Here is a 19,675-nt window from a genome sequence, read left to right on the forward strand (position 1 = left end):
TCTTGATTTCCATTCCAATATTATTCTATTAAATAAGTGCATAAGAGAAGTTATCTGTAAACAAGATAACTCCTACTAACACCACAACTCCACGTACACACTATAACCGATCACGATAGCCCACAACACACACTCAATAAAAAACATACCACTAATCCATGTTTGACTCAATCACTCAGTTCTAACTAATCTAAAATAATAAAATACTATTCTATTTTACCGTGCAAGGGGTTGCACGTAACAGATTCCCTAACAAACTTATTATAGAAGCAGCTTAATTACAAATGAATTAGTCGTACATAAAAACAAGTAGAGTAGTGTGGAAGAGTATCTGGAGTGGTGAAACTGCTACAATTTCTGCCTCTAACAAAAGTTAAGGTGGTGGCAGTAGATGTGTTTACTGGTCTTCTTCCGTATCTCAATGGGAGTTGCTGTAATCTGCACCCCTGATCATCATCTCCAAACAATGCAACTTCGCAGTTACTGTCGGCCAGGCAAGCCTCTTTGCATTTTCCTTCAGTTTGGATTGGTAAAACGTCATATGGATCTTCATTCCATATGACGTGCTCCAATTTAGGCATGAAGAAGTTTCCATTTTGTTTTTGAATTCCACTGCAATCCTGTTGATGATCACTCTGCAGGCGGCAATCCGAAACTTGTTGAGTCTTATCAACGAAGTCGAAACCAGGAATACAGTTACATACTGCCTCCTTATCCTCCCAGGGATTATACGTACAATACGCGTTCATGCCACAAATGCCTATGGGAACACACTTATCAGTTGATGATTCCCACATGATCGACCATGATTTACTCTTCTTCTGATCGTCCAAACCAATGGAATAGAGTCTGAAGATCCCATCAACGTCGAGCGTCATGCGGTAAAAAACTGTGTCGTTGATGGGAGTTCCACCGGTGGCTAGATTCTTCACAGTGTGTCCGGAACTATTAGACAAATAGAGGGATCCTTCCTCATCAAGATTTAATTTCACGTAATCTCCAAGAGTATACATATTGGTAGCTGATTCCCAATATGCAAATTTCTGAGTCAACTTTCCAGAGGGATATTGAACAAGATTGCCTTCTTGCTCCATAACGAGCACAAATCTTCCATCGGAGTGGTTGGTTTCTGATACACTAGAGTGCATCGCTTGCCCTGGGAGTAGACTTTGACCTGGCAAAAGGTTGTTGGTAGGGAAATCAAAACTTTGCCATAAATTGTTTTGTCCTGAATCAAATAGAGCGAAATTGCCAGAATCAAACATGTAAGCCCCAGAGATAAAAAACCCATCGTATACAAAATATTCTTCTCGGTCTTGTGGCGTGCGTTTTAGGATGAAAGTTCCAGCACTGGTAAGGTTCAACGTGGCATTGGAGGAGAAAGGTGGATAGTTTGGGTTTGGAGTCCATACGACAACTGAATGTTGAGGTATTTGGGCATACCAAATTCCAATGGCAAACCCACTATTTCCTTGTGGATAAAATCCAAAGGCAAATCTACCAGAAAGAGATGGCCATGACGAATTAGCAGAGGAAGGGGAGAGAGAGGATCCTAAGTCAATTCGATGATCAGGTATAGGGGGCATAAAACCCCCGGCAGCACAAAATTGAAGTTCAGAGAGGACTAGGAGTAGGAGGAGTAGGAATGGTAGAAACACAAAGGTAGCAGACGCCATGAGAATTGGAAGAGAGTTGTTGTTCCATACTTCTATGGGTGCTTTTCATATATTTATTAGAAAAGCAGTACGAAAAGAAAATGGACCCCAATGTTTTATAATGATTGAATTCCAATTGTGTTAGACGTGTGAAAGAGTTTGGTTCACATCCTCATATAAGAACCATTGTTGTATGGTATCTCATTCACACTTGGAATCCACTCAATGTGAAAACATGTGGTAGAGAAGTTTGTTAGGGAATCAAAAAGGTAATTTCAAAGTCTTGCATGCTCTAAAAATTCAGTTCTATTTTGATTTTGAAAAGTGAAATTCATTTGATTTAGTCCAGTTATGGTTCTAGACTAAAAATCATCGGTCTTGACTCCAATCAAACTAAATAAAATATAAATTATATAAATAATAAACCAAACCAAACTGTACCAAATATATACCAAATGAAACCTTATAGTTATGTTTTTGTTCAGTTGTGTTAAAATATCTACTGTGTATTAAAATGGTTGAAAAGTATCAGATTTAACATCTTGGGGTCACATCTTCATCAGGTTATAATTTCTTTCCCAGTTTCCTTTGTTTCAACAAATTATTTTCATTTAAATTAAATTTGAATCTAATTATATATTCAGAGTAAGAATAAAATGAAATAGAATAAAAATCAAATTAGACCCCATCAAATGAAATTCAATTGCCATGTAAACCTATTAATGACATTTTGTATGTCAATTAATCATGAATCTTGATTCACACACAAATATGTCAACATAGATTTGAAGGTAGTCTCTCTCTTTTTTCTTCTTTTCCATGTCTTTTCTCTCTTCTGAGGAGAGTTTTTTTTCTTTTCTTTTTATGAATAAAGAATTGTACTGAAAAGAACCCACTATAAGATGCCGCCAAAAGAGAAGACAAAGAAAAAGAAAGAAAGATATATTCCAATATAATATGCATATACCCATTGAAGTATGCCACCGTCCCGAAAATAAGTGAAGCTTCCTTTTTATATCAAATGTAATGGAATGCCATTTGGTTTACATTTTCCTAGTCCAATATATGAGATTCTTCTCCATCCATATGTGGTAGATAAAGACATTGAGAGCGAGTTTGGCAACTTTGTTACATGGAAAATTTCCCTCCGAAAGATCCCTTAATGACTTGATCCACTTCCATTCTATCTCTAGTCCAAAGATTCTCCTCCTGCCGGCAAAACGGATTACGTACAGAAACCAACTGAACCATTATTAATATGAGTCTTGGTTTTGATAATGAAGATTAATCACATTAGATTTGTGTTAAAAGAAAATTGAAAGAGCAAGGATTGCTGATCTAGCCAATCGGATCTTTTAACATGGACGAATTTAGCATTTTATAACCATACGGAGCATCCAAGTTAATTGGTACATAACCACTTGGATTGGCCTACTTGGGATTATATTCTAGCCTTTCATATCAACCTACATGATCCACTGGGTCAAAGGTAAAACAACAAAAGCAATCGGGTAATAGTTCAAATTCTGTACAGAAATGAAAACAAGGACCAATTAATTTAACGAGGTTCACACACCAGTGTGGTGTGCGAACGAAGAAGAAAATGTTTTACTATGCAAAAAAAAAAAGATTACAGCCAAGCAGTTCTCGCTCTGAAACCATAGCTCGAAAAACTCTGAAAAATACAGTGACTTTCTTAGCAAAACACTAGTACTATCGGCCCACCCTTCTGCTTCCATCATAGATCTCATAAAACTTCTCATTTGGATCTCCACCAAAATATGTCGGAGCGGGTCAATCTTCAAAACGGGTCAAGAATTCGAGACAAACTTAACAAGAATCGTAGCAACAGTGGCGGCACCCGTTGACAATGCCGCCCCTGGTATTGCCTCCGGTGAGAACTCCAGTATCAGCACCGTACCCCATGCTTCCGAGCACTCCATCGCCACCACATAAGCCCTGGGCCAACATCAAAATTCTAGTCAAACGCCTGAGAAGCAGGCAAATTTTGTCCATCGAACCAGGAACTCGCCAGAGAGCCACGGTCAATGGCATCGCGCCACGCTCCGACTCTTTCCGCAACCGACACTCGCTACCCACCAAGATGCTAATCGTTGATCGCTCTTTCAAAGTCTCCAAGAAATATCCCAAGATCCTCCCGAGCAGTCCACGTCGTACTTGCTCAATAGAAGCGAGTAACTCAGGATCGATGTACAGGATTCCGGCGCGTACAGCAGGTCCACCTTCCTCAGCATTCTAACCAGAAACCTTGTCATCAATGAAGAACCCGAGCTAAAGCTTGAGCTCTTCCCTGGGAAGGAAATGGAGTCCGGCAGTGGTCTAATGATGGATTGATGCGATGGCAGTGGTTGTGAGGGTGAAGAAGGACGAGGAGAAAACAGAGCAATGGAATCGTGCAGCACCGAGGGGCGGGGGTTGTAAGTTGTAACAGAACAGCAGAGAGACCATTGCCAACACCACTTCGTCATTATCGTCATCGTCACCGGTGTCTTCACCATCGTCACCGGTTGGAATACCACGGATCATGGTGGAAGGACCGAAGAAAAAAAAAAAAATGGAAAATCAGGAACAGGAAGAGCAGGAGAAGGAGACACTAACTAACCGCCTAACTAACAGCCATTCCCACCTGAGTTCTACATGTGAATTAGTCGTACAGAAAAACAAGCAGAGTATTGTGGAGGAGTCTCCAGAGTGGTGGAACTGCTACAATTGCTGCCTCTAACAAAAGTCAAGGGGGTGGTAGATGTATTTACTGTTCTTCTTCCATATCTCAATGGGAGTTGCTGTAATCTGCAAGACTGATCATCTCCAAACAATGCAATTTCACAGTTACTGTCTGCCAAGCAAGCTTCTTTGCACTTTCCTTCAGTTGGGGTTGATGACAAAACTTTATATTGATCTTCTTTCCATTCAATCTTCTCCAAGGTAGACATGAAGAAGTTGCCATTTTGTGTTTGGTTTCCAGTACTGCAGCCCTGCTCACTCTGCTGGCAATCCGAACTTTGTTGAGTCTTATCAATGAAATCGAAACCAGGAATACAGTGGCATACGGCCGGCTGATCTTCCATGGGAGTATACGTACAATACGCGTTATTGCCACAAATGCCAAAGGGAACACACTTATCGGTTGATGATTCCCACATGATCGACCATTTACTTTTTTGATCATCCGCATTTATGGAATAGACTCTGAAGATCCCATCATTATCGATCGTCAAACGGTAAAGAACTGTGTCGCCGGTGGGAGTTCCACCGCCACCAGTAGATAGAGATAGATTCTTCACAGTGAGGCCGTCACGATCAAACATATAGAGGTTTCCATCATCATCAAGCTGTAATGTCACGTACCTCCCACGATACGTATTGGTACCTGATTCCCAATATGAATATCGAACTGAACGCTTTCCAGTGGAGTAATATTGAACAAGGTTGCCGTCATGCTGCATCAGGAGCCGAAATCTTCCATTAATAGAGTTATAATTGGTTTCAGATACACTAGAGATTTCATCCCTTGAGAGTAGACGTTGATCTGGCAGAATGGTGTTGGTAGGGAAATCAAAACTTTGCCATAATACATTTGATCCTGAATCAAATAGAACGAAATTGCCCTCGTCAACGATGGAAGCCCAAGAGATATTGGACTCTTTTGTTTGTCCTCCGTCGTATACAAAGTCTTCTTCTGGGTCGTGTTGCGTGCGTTGCAGGATGAGCCTTCCACCGCTGGTAAGGCGCAATGTGGCGTTGGCAGAGAAAGGTGGATCGTCTCGGTCTGGTGTCCATACGAGTGTATGTTGAGGTATTTGGGCATACCAAATTCCAACGCCAAAACCACCATTTCCCTGTGGATAAAATCCAAAGGAAAATCGACCAGAAGGAGAAAGCCATGATGAATTCGTGGAGGATGGGGAGAGGGAGGATCCTAAGTTGATTCGATGAGAATCAGTGGTGTTGGGTGATGGACGACAATTGTAATAGGATGATTCACGTCTACTACACGGTACCGAGTTTCGTGAAAGTGCACCGTAGGAAATATAATTTAATGATGATGCAGAGGCACCAGAAAATTGAAGTGCAGAGAGGAGTAGAAACACTAACGTAGGAACCGCCATGAGAACTGGAATGAGGAAGCTGTTGTTCTTTCTCTGACTGTGTGTAAGAGAGAGGGGGAGAGATATCTCATTTATAATCTATATTCATCCTCCACGATGACAAAAGTTTCTGCGTAATAGAGATGTGAGAGTCCTGATCAGGTCCTCCTACAAGAATCGTAGTGTTTAATCTACGCTTGGACTTGAGCTCTAGATGGGATTCACACGCAGCTTTCTATTTTTTATTTACCCTACGCGCCTGCCCTTAGGGGACCTGGGATGAATCTCTGACCGTAGCGTAGCCTTCGCTGCCCTTTTATCCAATGATGTTTAGCAATCGAAAGGACCGGTCAAACTCGATAATTAAGTTTGTATCATTTCTCAAGTTTTTTGGGATGAGACAAATGACCATTCTACTAGAAGCTAGGATATCACTAGAATTAAGATATCCTAGTTAATGTGGTTTGTCAATGGCCAGCCTACTAGGCAAAATCGACCATATCGATTCAACATGGATAACTAAATCCTTGTACAAGGGCAAAAAACCATAAAAAAACCAAATTTTTTGTTTAAATGTAAATCTATGTGATCCAAAGTGATTTTGATCGGTTCAAATCAATATCGATCAATCTGATACCCAATATTACAAACCTTGAGATCCATACCCCTTTCATTTTTCAGCGATTCAACCTCAATCAATCACTGAGTTTGTTTGGTTTTAACAACATAATTGAATAAAATATATCATTTTTCTTTGATACGTCAACTATTACAATACTTCTTTTTAGGCTTAGTTCGATTGTCAAGATATGAATAATAAAAAAAATATTAAAATAAAAAATCTTTAAATTTGAGAAAATAAATAAACACATAAATCAATTATTATATCATAATTTCATACAACAAATAATCCTTTTATATGTGTACATTTTGAAAAATCAAGCACATTGTGCTTACAACAGTGTCACCGTGTGGAATGGGAAAGGAGTCTTCACCATGTGGAATGGGAAAGGAGTCTTCACCGTCAGTGAGTGTGGATTGTGAAATGGGTTGCTGCTTCTTTGACTGATTGTAACCTACTTGCCTTTATCAAAATAATAATAATAACCTATTTGTTGGGTTCATCGTGGGATTAGGCGCGGCTTCTTTTGACTAATTGTGACTGGCAAAAGAATGGGTTGGTTCTACTAAAATATTTTTACGGGATAGTTTTCAATGAGGCGCCAGTGACCACTGACTAGTCCTCCTTGCCCGACGATTACGTGCATGTCGCGTATTGGGGATCTAAGGGGTTGAAACACACTAGATCGACCAGTTGGGCAAATAGGCCACTGACAAGACGGTTAGAATTGTAATCAAATTAGATTTGGTCTCAACACTCAGATCTTTCTTCGTCCAATCGTCCATCGCTTTTCAATAAAGTAATAAATAACTAAATAAAGCGGATGGAGTAATGGTCATATGCGTTTTGTAGTCAAAAAAGTATAAAAGACATAAATCATAGTTATAAAATGATTTTTTTTTTTATCTATCTTTAAATTTATTTTTTATTTTCTTGGCTATGGAACATTGCAAGGATATTCCCCCCTAAGAAAAAAAATTCAAGGATGTCTTAAATAAAATAATGGGAAATGGATTTTTTTTTTTTTGTGCGAAGTTCTCATATTGCATTCTCAGTGGTGAGTTTATGAACTTTTAGCAGAGAGAGAGAGAGAGAGAGAAAAAGAAGAAGAAGGAATCCATAGAATTGTTCAATCCAAATCGACTAATCCCAATTTCAAATCAACCCAATTCTTCAACCCATGCATTGATTAAATCTGTTTGTCTAGTTGGTATCTAAATCCATACAATTCACAAAAGTCTCATCCATGTACATTCTCACGTGCACACTTTCATTGGTCTCCATGCTAGTACAAAGGTTACATGCAATCAAATAGAAATCTCTTGTCCATAAATGATTGATTATGATTATTTTTTTTATGAGAGTAGGATTATATTAAAGAAGGAAAAATGAATGGTATCCATAAGCAAATCTCTATGCCTAGACATAGCAGTTCAAAAATATCACAATGTCCCACGCTAACGATGCTTGCATAGGCCCTCTGTTAGCCACTAGCGTTGGCGTGTACTTGCCCATTAAATAATTTAGGGCAACAGAATGTTACCTGCTAGTGTATGAAAATGCCAGGCGGGGGAAGCATTGTCTTTCTGCACATGTTGTGTATAGACGTAGACACTCAAGTTGATTGCGTTCTTTTTTCAATAATTTATTTTGAATTTCTTATGAGAGTAGGTTTTTTAGTGTAGCATTTTCTATTAGTTCTTTTTTCAACAATTTATTTTGAAATTCTTATGAGAGTAGATTTTTGAGTGTAGCATTTTCTATTAAACCATTTATTAGTGAAAAAAAAAACAAATACAGCCATGGGAATAGCTCTTTATAGAACGATTACCTAGATTAAACTTATGCCGTTCCGATTAACTTTGTAGTTATTACCTTTGGTTTTTGGCTAGGAAATTTAAAGAGTTGGCTAGTATTGACGTATATTGTGGTGCACACATCCGGGTAACCCAATATACGGTTACCATTAAAGAATACTGCACTCTTGGTAGAACAATATTCCACCAATGTATTCTTGGTAGGACTATATTCCACCAATCTTTCCTATCATGTATAGTTTCCTATATTATACAAACCCTAGCCATACTAGGGCAAACTCTTCTTCAGTATATAATGTAATGTTCTCTCACTTTGAGAGACAAGCAATACAATTCAATTCATTGTGTCAATATGGTGTCAAGAGCTTGAGGGTTCCTCTCTCTCTTTTCGGTTCCCTGCTTCAACAAGCCTCCATTCTCAGCCCTCTACGCCTCCCCCCCCCCTCTCTGTGTGGCATCTCAATCATGGTTACCGAAGCCAATCTCTCTCTTCCCCTTGCCGCCACTCCCACTACAGCGGCCACTCCTCCAACGCCTCCCTCTCTGTTCTCTCCTCTCCTCATCACTTCCACTCACTTAAACTCACCCCTACCAATTTTCTTCTTTGGAAAAAACAACTTGTTCCCTTCTTAAAAGGCCAACGACTTTTTGGTTTTCTTGATGGCACCAACCCCTGTCCTGAGAATGCCAATGTCGCCTCTACCTAGTCTCAACAAGACTCTCAACTTGTGAGTCTTATCGTCTCCTCCCTCACTGAAGCAGTAATTCCTATTGTTCTTGACAAAGAGACCAGCCATGAAATCTGGTCAACGCTTCAGGAAGCATATGGTTCAGCCTCCTCCACTCGCTTAATGTCTATTCACTTGACTCTTCAGAACCTTTGTTAGTGAGCCGATGAATCCATCTCTGCCTTCCTTCAGCACACCAAGGCCATCTCTGATGAATTGGCTGCCGCAGGTAAACCTCTTACCACTCAAGATTTCAATATTCATGTCTTGCGTGGTCTCAAAGAGGATATGCAAGAGATTGTTCCCTCTCTTCTCACACGGACTGCCATTCCCAACTACACGGAGCTCCATGGCCTTCTTCTGAGCCATGAAAGTATGCGTGCCTTTCGCCAGTTAGGCCTCTCTGATGGGTCCTCCTCCTCTCATACTGCCAATATTGCTCAACGGTCTCTCCCTCCTCTGGTGAGTCCGGTTCCTCTTCTAACTGTGGCTACACCAGAGGTCGCGAGGGGCATGGTAGGGGTCGTGGACGTGGTCACGGGAATTTCTTCTGCACCATATGTCATCGAACGAATCATGCTGCAGCAACCTGCTACTACCATGCCTCTCAGCCATCAAACCAAACCACCCGAAGCCCTTATCACAACCAGTACCGCCCCCCTCTCAGCCTCCTTCAGTACACTATGCCCACCCTAACCCCCCCTCTTACCAACCCTGTCCTACCCTCCTAATAATTCCCTGACCTAGTATCCAGATACTGGTGCCTCTCACCATGTCACCCTTGACCTTCACTCCCTCTCCGCTTACGACCCCTACACTGGTCAAGATTAGCTTCAAGTTGGCAACGGTAAGGGCATTCCCATTTCACATATTGGTTCCACTACTCTCCCCTCTTCTTCTCCTTCTCTTTCCTTTCATCTCTCTAATGTTCTTTTTGTTCCTTCTATCTCTAAACCTCTTCTTTCAGTTCAAAAATTTGCTAATGAGAATAATGTCTTTTTTGAATTCTATACTTCTCACTTTGTTGTCAAGGATCAGGTTACCAAGTCGATTCTTCTCTCTGGACCGAGTAACAATGGTCTCTACACCCTTTAAGCCTCTCCCCCTCCCTCTGTCAGTATTGCTGAATGGACATCGATAGATGGCTAGCATCATCGCTTAGGGCTTGCACATGAGCATCTCCTTCGACTGATGTTGCGTGATAATAATCTCCCGTGTCAGTCCACACGGTTGAGTTGTGTCTATCAAGCTTGCCAACTTGGCAAAGCCAGTAAGCTTTCTTTAGGTCTTTTTTCTTCAGTTAGTTTATTTCCCTTGGATTTGGTTTATAGTGATGTATGGGGCCCCTGCGCCACACCCTCCCCTGAAGGTCATAAATATTTTGTAATTTTTATGGGCGATTATTCCAAATTTATATGGTTTTACCCTATGGTTCGAAAATCTGAGGTTTTTAATATTTTTCTCACTTTTCAAGCCCTAATTGAACGTCATTTCTCCCATCAAATTAAATCCATTCAAACGGATTGGGGTGGTGAATTTCGTTCCCTACCTAGAATTTCCCACAGGGTCTCATGTCCCCATACCCATGAACAATAAGGATTTGTTGAAAGGTGTCACCGTCATATAGTCTCTCCTTGCTTGCCCATGCATCTGTCCCTCAGCAATACTGGCATTTTGCATTCTATACTGCGGTTTACCTCATTAACAGCATGCCTTCTATGGTCTCTAACCATGTCACTCCTTTTCAGTGGATTTTTAATAAAAACCCTGATTACACTTTTCTTCGCATTTTTGGGTGTAAGTGTTTTCCCTACATCAGTCCCTATAATCATCATAAGATGGACTATCATTCCATTCCATGTTCTTTTCTTGGCTACAGTCCCTCTCACACAGGATACCGCTGCCTTGACTTGGCCACCAATCGTATGTACATTGCTCATCACGTTCAATTCGACAAGCCAATATTTCCCTTTTCTCAATACTCATCTCCTCATCCTTCCACTCTCACCCCTCTCTACTCTATTCCATCCTGGTTCCATTCGGGTTACTCTCTTATCACATGCCAACCAACCCCTTCCCTATCCTTCATCACCCACTCCATCACCCTCACACACATCTAGCCCGCCCCCACCTGCTCCACCACACTCACCGCCCCCTGTCTCACCCATATCTCTTGCCTATCCCTTACAAACCCGGGACCACACACCCACATCGCCCCCTCCCCTATCAACCGAATCCGCCCCTTATCTTCCATCTATGCATCCACCAACCCTATCCAAAGCAACACCTAGCCATCCCCCTCTTCTCTCCGTATAGGGCTTCAACTTGTCCCTCACCCTGATCCCGCTCCTACACGCCTCCATCGCATACAACTACGACCTAGACCCATTGCCCTCACTGTTCTTTCTCCTATCACCACTGAACTTACCTGCTATTCCCAAGCCTCCAAATCACCTAAGTGGCACTATGCAATGGCAGAAGAATTTAATGCACTGATCCAAAATGGCACTTGGTCTCTTGTTTCCCGCATCCCTCCTATGAACTTGGTTGGTTGTAAGTGGGTTTTTAGGATCAAAAGGAAGACTGACGGTCTCTAGAATGTTATAAGGCACGTCTGGTGGCCAAAGAGTTTCATTAGTAGGAAGGGTTGGACTATAATGAGACTTTCACTCTCATGGTCAAACCGACCACAATCCGATCAATCTTAGCCATTGCTGTCTCCAGGGTCTAGTCGATTCATCAGTTAGATGTCAACAATGCCTTTCTCCATGGCATTCTCGATGAAAAGGTCTTTATAGCTTAGCCATCTGGTTTCGAGGACAAATCTCATTCCCATCATGTGTGCCGCCTTCACAGGTCCTTGTATGGTCTCAAACAAGCACCACGTGCTTGGTTTCAGCGACTAACTCAATTTTTGCTTCTATTGGGTTTTTAGGCTTCTCACACGGATCCCTCTCTCTTTATTTTTCACCAGGGCAGCACCTATGTCTATATATTAATTTATGAGGATGACATTATTGTTACCAACAATGCTCCATCGTAAGTCACCTCTCTTCTTCATCGCCTGGCTACAGAGTTCTCTATTAAGGACCTCGGTCCTCTGCACTTCTTCCTTGGCGTCGCTGCTATCCCGCATCCAAGCGGTCTTTTATTGTCTCAAGAACGCTATATTGATGATTTTCTTAAGCGTTCAGGGATGGTGGATTGCAAGCCTTCACAGACTCTTATGGCGACATCATCTAAGCATCTGCTTCAGGGGGTGATCTCTACTCTGAACCCACCAAGTATCGCTCTACTGTTGGTGCCCTACAATATATAACTCTCACTCGGCCTGATGTCAGTTTTGCGGTTAATAGGGCTTGTCAGTATATGCATGCTCCCACAGAGGATAACTAGAGCTTAATCAAGCGCATCTTGTGCTATCTCAAGGCAAGCCGCTTCCATAGCCTTCTGCTACAATGCTCACCATCTTCCTCATTACATGCCTTTAGTGATGTTGATTGGGCAAGAAGCTCCATTGATCATCGCTTCACAGGTGGCTATGCAATTTTCTTTGGCCCCAATCTTATCTTGTGGACATCTCGCAAGCAAAATACAGTTGCACGCTCCTCCACAAAGGTAGAATACAAGGCACTAGCTGATGCATCTTCCTAGCTCATCTGGCTAGAGTCGCTTTTCAAAGAACTTAGCCTTCCCATCAATGGCCCTCCCATCCTCTGCGAACCTTGTTTTTCATGTCCGAACGAAGCATGTGGAGATTGATTATCACTTTGTGCGTGAAAGGGTCACAAACAAACAACTCTTTGTACAATTTATTTCAACCACGGATCAAATTGCTGATGTGCTTACTTTGGCCTTACCCACTGTGCGGTTCCAGTTCCTAAGAGATAAGCTGAAGATTCGCTCCTCTCCACCTTCATCTTGAGGGGGTGTATTGACGTAAATTGTGGTGCACCCATCCGGGTAACCCAATATATGGTTACTATTAAAGAATAGTGCACTCTTGGTTGGACAATATTCCACCAATGTATTCTTGGTAGGACTATATTCCACCAATCTTTCCTATCATGTATAGTTTCCTATATTGTACAAACCCTAGCCATACTAGGAAAAACTCTTCTTCATTATATAATGTAATGTTCTCTCACTTTGAGAGACAAGCAATACAATTCAATTCACTGTGTCAATAGCTAGAGAATATAGCAAAGGAAAGATATATGAGGGGAAAATCTAGAGCAGATCTTCTATACACTTGGTAATGAATACCGAGTCATTTACTTCAGACAGGAACCCACAACATACATATTCTCATTAAGTGGTGTTGATCCTTCACTTATAAAGAGTACAAGCACAATTCTCAACTCCTAAATCTATAGCAAGACAAGGAGGTCGCAACTTTCCATCCTAATACCAGGTAGAGCGTTTCTGAACCAGTTCATTCAAGAAATCATTAAGCTTCTCAATAGTGATGTTGGGCATCACTATTACATGAGCGATGTTTCCCTCATATGCGAGCTACCAGAGACGAATAAACTCCTCATCTTGTGGACACTCAAAAACAGTAGTGCTACTGAGCTCATTAAGCATGGCACCAATCCCTGCAGCTCTAAGGCGGTCCTTCAAATAGTGAGCATTCCGGAGGAACTTCTGAACTTCTTTCTAGAAACCTCTGTAGCCTTTCCGATTCAAAGTGTACCTGAGGAAGATTGGAGCATGCCCATTACGGCTGCCCATGATGGTAGCATCCTGGTGTGCAAGGTACTCAACATGCCTCCAACTCGTTTGACACTTCTTAATAAAGATGATCAAAAGGTGGAAAAGTTCTATATGGTTTCTGACACTTTCGAGTCAGACCCATTTTCCTACAAAGAGGCTTTGAAGGATATTGATTCTATTTAATGGAAGGAAGCCATGCGCTCTGAGATTGACTCTATGCATTCCAACCATGTCTGGACTCTAGAAGATCTACCTCAAGGTGTTAAGCCTATAGGATGTAAATGGATCTTCAAGAGGAAAAGAGGTGTGGATGGAAATGTTGAGCATTTCAAAGTAAAACAGGTGGCAAAAGATTACACCTAAAAACAAGGGATGGATTATGATGAAACCTTCTCACCAGTAGCGATGATTAAATCCATTAGGATTTTATTATCGATTGCTGCACACTATGACTATGAAATATGGCAGATGGATGTACAGACTGCTTTCCTTAATGGACATTTAGGTGAGGTCATATACATGCATTAGCCAGAAGGGTTTGCTTCCCCAGGGGAAGAAAACAAAGTCTGCAGGCTTTTGAGATCTATCTATGGTCTTAAAAAGGCTTCTAAAAGCTAGAACATACGTTTAGATCAAACCATCAAAAAATTTGGGTTTGAACAAAACATTGATAAACCATGCATTTACAAGAAGTCCAGTAGGAATAGTGTTTGTTTTCTTGTTCCTATATGTGGATGATATCTTGCTCATTGGAAATGATGTGGGATTGCTTTCATTTGCAAAGGTGTGGCTATCCAAGACATTCTCAATGAAGGATCTTGGTAAAGCTAGTTACATCCTAAGAATAAAACTTGTGAGAGATCACAAGAATAGGATATTAGGCTTGTCATAGTCCACTTATATTGACAAAATACTGGAAAAGTTTAACATACAGGATTCCAAGAAAGTGAGTGTTCCCTTCAGGCATGGAATCACTTTGTCTAAATCACAATGTCCTCAAATTGTTGAGGATATTGAGGCAATGAAGAGAATCCCTTACGCTTCAGCTGTAGGGAGTCCCATGTATGCAATGTTATGTACTAGACCAGACATTTGTCATGCAGTAGGGATTGTGAGCCGTTATCAATCTAATCCAGGATAGGAGCATTGGACTACTGTCAAAAGCATCCTCAAGTATTTGAGGAGGACCAAGGATTATTTCCTAGTTTATGGTATTGACTAGTTGTCAGTTGTGGATTATACAAACTCAGATTTTCAAACTGACAAAGATGACAGAAAGTCTACATCAGGAATGGTATTTGTTATAGGAGATGGTGTTATAATTTGGAAGAGTGTCAAACAGAAGTCAACGGTCGACTCCAGTACTAAGGCTGAATACCTAGCAGCTAGTGAAGCAGCTAAAGAAGGGGTTTGACTCAAGAAATTCTTGACCGACATAGGAGTGGTCCCTGAGCTCGTCGAGCATTCCATCATGTTGTATTGTGGTAACCGGGGAGCCATAGCACAAGCAAAGGAACCAAGAGCTCATCAGAAGAACAAGCACATGGAATGAAAATATCACTTAATTTGTGAGATTATATAGTGTGGTGATATAGCCATAGCTAAGGTTGACTTTGCTCAGAATCTGTCTGATCCCATGACTAAGGGTTTGTCACTTAGTGTATTTGAGAAACATGTTGAGAACATGGGCATTAGGTTTATGGGAAATTGGCTTTGATGTACAAACTTGTTTATTTGATTTAAGTTTTAATTAACATGATTACTTATTAAGCTCAGTTTGTCCATAGGTTTGTTAACCTAAAACTGTTCACCACTAGGGGCGAGATTGGACACCTTGTCTTTATGGTGGTCACATTGTGTATATCTAGAAATGTTGATTTCAGAGTACAAATGTGAGTATACATACTGTGTGTACATTGAACTATATCACTTGAGATTTTCATATGTGTTATACTGCCGGTTTATAAGAAAATGAAATTCTCTTAAGTAGTTTATGATCAATCCTTTGACCTGAGGGGTCCTTATTAATGCAGACACGCACTGCGCGTTTTGGTGTGCCAACGGTTGATGTCTCTTTGACTATATATCGGTACGCTATACTTGTAGTGTTGGGTCGTATTCAAAAGAGATTCCCAACAAGGAATCCACTGCCATTTTTGGAAGAATATCAAGGAGAGAGAAAGTCTGTATTTGATTGGATAAAATCCAGATCTGGAGGTATTTCAATAAAATATTTTTAATGTTTGAAAAATTAATATAAATTATTATTTATGTTTAAAAACATTTTGAAAATGTTTTTCTGGTCCAATCAAGTATACAGAATCTCTAAAATGGCTTTTCGGTTCATTGGGGACTTGACAGTATTTAACGTATGCCCTATAATGAACTATGTGATATTGCTCAATGAGGGATAGATGCATAAATAACTATTTATTTTGGGTAATGATTGGTACATCTACTTGGCAGCATCACTGTTAGTTAAAATGCATTTTAAACACTTTTAAAACGCGATTGTGTTTTTTTTTCGTTTAAAACGCGTTTTCCCGTATGCTATTATACAATACGAAAAAAAACAAAAACGGTAAAAGAATCCGTTTTAAACGCGTTTTAAACCCGTATCCGTTTTTTAAGGGTAAAATAGGAATTTTATTAAAGAAATTAATTAATAATAATAATAAAAATCTATTGGTAAAAGTGAAGAGTGAAGACAATATGGTACTTGGTTTTTGGTTTTTAACTTCCATACTATCTATAGGAAAAAAATCTCATCTTCTTATAGTCTATTGAGTAAGGAGAAGCTAAAGCTAGCAACATCTCATTTTCTTGTAGCCCATTGGGCTATTTTATCTTGGGACTCCCAGAGCTTTTGGAACATTAGATGCATGTATACAGGTAATAATCTCTCAAATTGCATGAGAATACTACCGTTTTTTTGGTTTCGTTTTTTTGAAAACTACACGCTTAATACTCGTACCATTCGTTTTCGTCCGTTTGTCATTCCCTATTTTTTTGGTTGTTTTTTTTATCGTTTCATCGTTTTTATCTGTTTAAAACCCATACCGTGTTTCTGTTTTTTTGCCATTCCCGTTTTAACTAACAGTGGGCAGCATATGTATTGGTTAACCTTGTTTTATGAATACAATATTGTTAAGATATATAGTATGTTAGGTGGAATCCTAATGGGATCCTATCCATTTCCTATAAGTTCAACCTATATGTTTAGCATCAAATGATCATGAATTCTTTTTCGTGATCTAAGATTTTTGATCCTCTTATGAGATAAGATCTCATAGTAGGATGGAGGAGATTGTTAGGAAAAAAGAACTATTATATTGCTTATTATTTAAAATCTTATCGATAATGATAAGATTGGTTTTGTGAGTGTTTGACTCCAAGTAGAAAATCTCTATGCCAAAGTTGGGTTTATCTACAACTCTAAACTAATAAGGATTTTGGTTGGAGATATACGTGGATTCTAAAAACCAAAGCGATATAGGATTCTAATTCTCTCCTCTTTTATATAGTCATGCTCATTTCCTTCTCTCGTGCACTTAATCTCTACACTAATAATTGAGTGGGAATTAAGGTTTTGTGAAAACCCTGATGATTGAGGAGGAGCTTAGACTCAAAAGGAATGCAAAGTTGTACGTGTGGGAAGGACTCACTATGAAAGGGTTAAGATCACGTGGAGGCTCTGCACTTGTGGAATTTCAAGTAATGATTTAAACCCCTCTATTAATTGTTGATTGAATGTTTGACCCTACCAGTGGAACGATTCAAATCATTTTCGCACCTTCACCTAGGATGCAAGGTACTCAACATTTCTCGATAATGCCTTAATATGCTCCAATCTTGTTACCTGAACACCACACGCCATCGGGCAACCCACAAATTTGTGACCAGACACACTAACACTTCCAATGGATTTTTTAAATGTGACTTTTGGAGCCTATTTATCAACAAGAAAAGGGATCACATTCACACATGTATAAGGGGATAAAAGCCAGAACAAATACTCATTGAGAAAAAAAAAGTTAATGATCTAAAAAGACATTAATCTAAGACTCCTCCCAATCTATTGGAAAATGTAAGAAAATAAAATCAAAACAAAACCAAAATGAAAGCTTTCTGGTTTATACTAAAAAAAATTGAGAACAAATTCATATTCTTACTAAACATAGTAACTGAATCTTCAAGTAAATCCTTTAAGACCCTTGTAGAGAAAGTGAGAAACAGAAGAAGTACTATAATTTACCATCCACCTACTTTCTCAGAGAGTAACTGTTTTTCTATTCAAGTTAGTGATATTTCTTGTTAAAATAGTTTACATAAGTTTTTGACATTTTCAACTGAATTAGATGGAGCTAAAAGAAAACAAAGGTGAAAATGCAATGCCAAAGAAGGAATAGAGGGGAAATTTGAAGCCATTACACTAGTTTTGTTATTCATAACCTCATCACATTCATTGATTTATAATAATTCCCCTTTACAATAAAAATTTTTCTCCTTGATATTGAAATCAATGAATAAATAATAAGCCTATTCATAACCTCATAATCAATGATTTTTGCATTGGTTGGATTTTGGTGGTTTGACTGTTGATCAGTTTAGTATGATTTGATTTTCAATTGGTCCTATCATATGAGTCCAAAATCAGCTCAATAAGGATTAATTTGGTTTTTTCTATTATTTTATTTATCTATTTATTTATTTATTTTTAATAGGAGGTAGTGCCTCTCTTTTCTTTTCTTTTTTTTTGGGAGGTAGTGTTTTCGAATGTCTAAAATATCCTCAATAATGAAGAAAAAAAAGTTTGATTAATGACTGTATTTTATGGGGTACATCGAAAGGAAAGGGTAAAGGGCAAAAGGTTAGAAATGTGAAATCCACTTGGGTAATGGTGGGACCAAAATGTGGGTCCCCTCCACATGGCTACAACCGTCTTTTAAGTCTACGGGTAAGGATTGAGGTAGTTAGACCCAAGCATAGGGCCCACCTAGAACCATTTAGCTTAAAGGACGAAACATGATATGGAAATGGACCCACCAAGAACCATTATGAGCCTTTAAAGGAAGAAATTTGATGTGGAAACATGGATCCATAAGATGTATTCAAAGCAATGGTTTCATGACAGGTATAAAAGAAGATTCCAAATATACCAAAGCAAATAAAGAAAGATGAAAGATCCCAATTGAGCATTAAAGTAGGGTGTCAATATTTCCATCCTGAATCCGTCGGACTGACCAGAACCAAATCCTTAGTGGTTTGATTTGGATTTGAACTTTTATGTGACCAATACAAACTAAATATGACTTGTAATAATCAATGAATCATATCGACCCAACAAATCAATTAAAGAATCAAACCGGCCCAAGAAACCAATAACAAATTGGAAAAGTGATTTTTTTTTTTTTAAGGCAACAGGTTTCGTGCATGATGTATAGTTGCGACATTAGATGAGGATCATTGTCCCCATCAAAATACCAAAACCCCCTATTTACTAATCGTCGATGGGCTCAACATCAGATCGAAATCAGTTCAGCGGTTCAGCTGATCAAAACCGAATCGACCAGTTAACAACCCTACATTAAACTATGTCCCATTTCTTTCCCATATCCACATGGTGGAGCACTAACACCACTACCAAGGTCCATTGCCATCAGACTCAATACGTTAGTATGAGCCACACCGATACTGATACGATACCGATATAAATCAGCCAAAAAGTGTTTTCTCTCAAGACAAAAGGTGCGGTTTTGATGTGGAATCAGAGCAATATGGACTATGTCTGATTCAACCGTGGAATCAGAGCAATATGGACTATGTCTGATTCAACCGATATATATCAATATCGACAGTAAATTGATCCATTCAACTCTATGCGTCTGACATATCGTTGGAGGACATGGGACAAAAATTAGCCAAAGAGAGATTTATTTATTTATTTATTTTTTATTTTAATTTTTTTTTTTTAAGGAGGAAAAATAAGATAAGGAACAGAAAATAATGAGGAAAAAATAGGGAAAAT

General features: G+C 39.5%; 2 protein-coding genes across 2 annotated transcripts; both read right to left on the reverse strand.

The window, feature by feature from the left end:
- Positions 1 to 278: 278 nt before the first annotated feature.
- LOC122059079 (G-type lectin S-receptor-like serine/threonine-protein kinase LECRK3) lies at positions 279 to 1,676 on the reverse strand. Its single transcript, XM_042621776.1, has one exon. It carries the CDS (start codon positions 1,674 to 1,676, stop codon positions 279 to 281), a length of 1,398 nt encoding a protein of 465 aa, XP_042477710.1.
- A 1,471-nt stretch (positions 1,677 to 3,147) lies between these two features.
- Positions 3,148 to 5,874, reverse strand: LOC122060096 (G-type lectin S-receptor-like serine/threonine-protein kinase LECRK1). Its single transcript, XM_042623265.1, has 2 exons — positions 4,303 to 5,874; positions 3,148 to 4,165 (listed from the first exon to the last, which is right to left on the reverse strand). Exon 1 carries the CDS (start codon positions 5,783 to 5,785, stop codon positions 4,310 to 4,312), a length of 1,476 nt encoding a protein of 491 aa, XP_042479199.1. The 5' UTR covers positions 5,786 to 5,874; the 3' UTR covers positions 3,148 to 4,165; positions 4,303 to 4,309.
- Between the last annotated feature and the right edge of the window lie 13,801 nt (positions 5,875 to 19,675).

This window comes from Macadamia integrifolia, chromosome 13 (assembly GCF_013358625.1).
Source record: "Macadamia integrifolia cultivar HAES 741 chromosome 13, SCU_Mint_v3, whole genome shotgun sequence".
Lineage (NCBI taxonomy): Eukaryota > Viridiplantae > Streptophyta > Magnoliopsida > Proteales > Proteaceae > Macadamia > Macadamia integrifolia.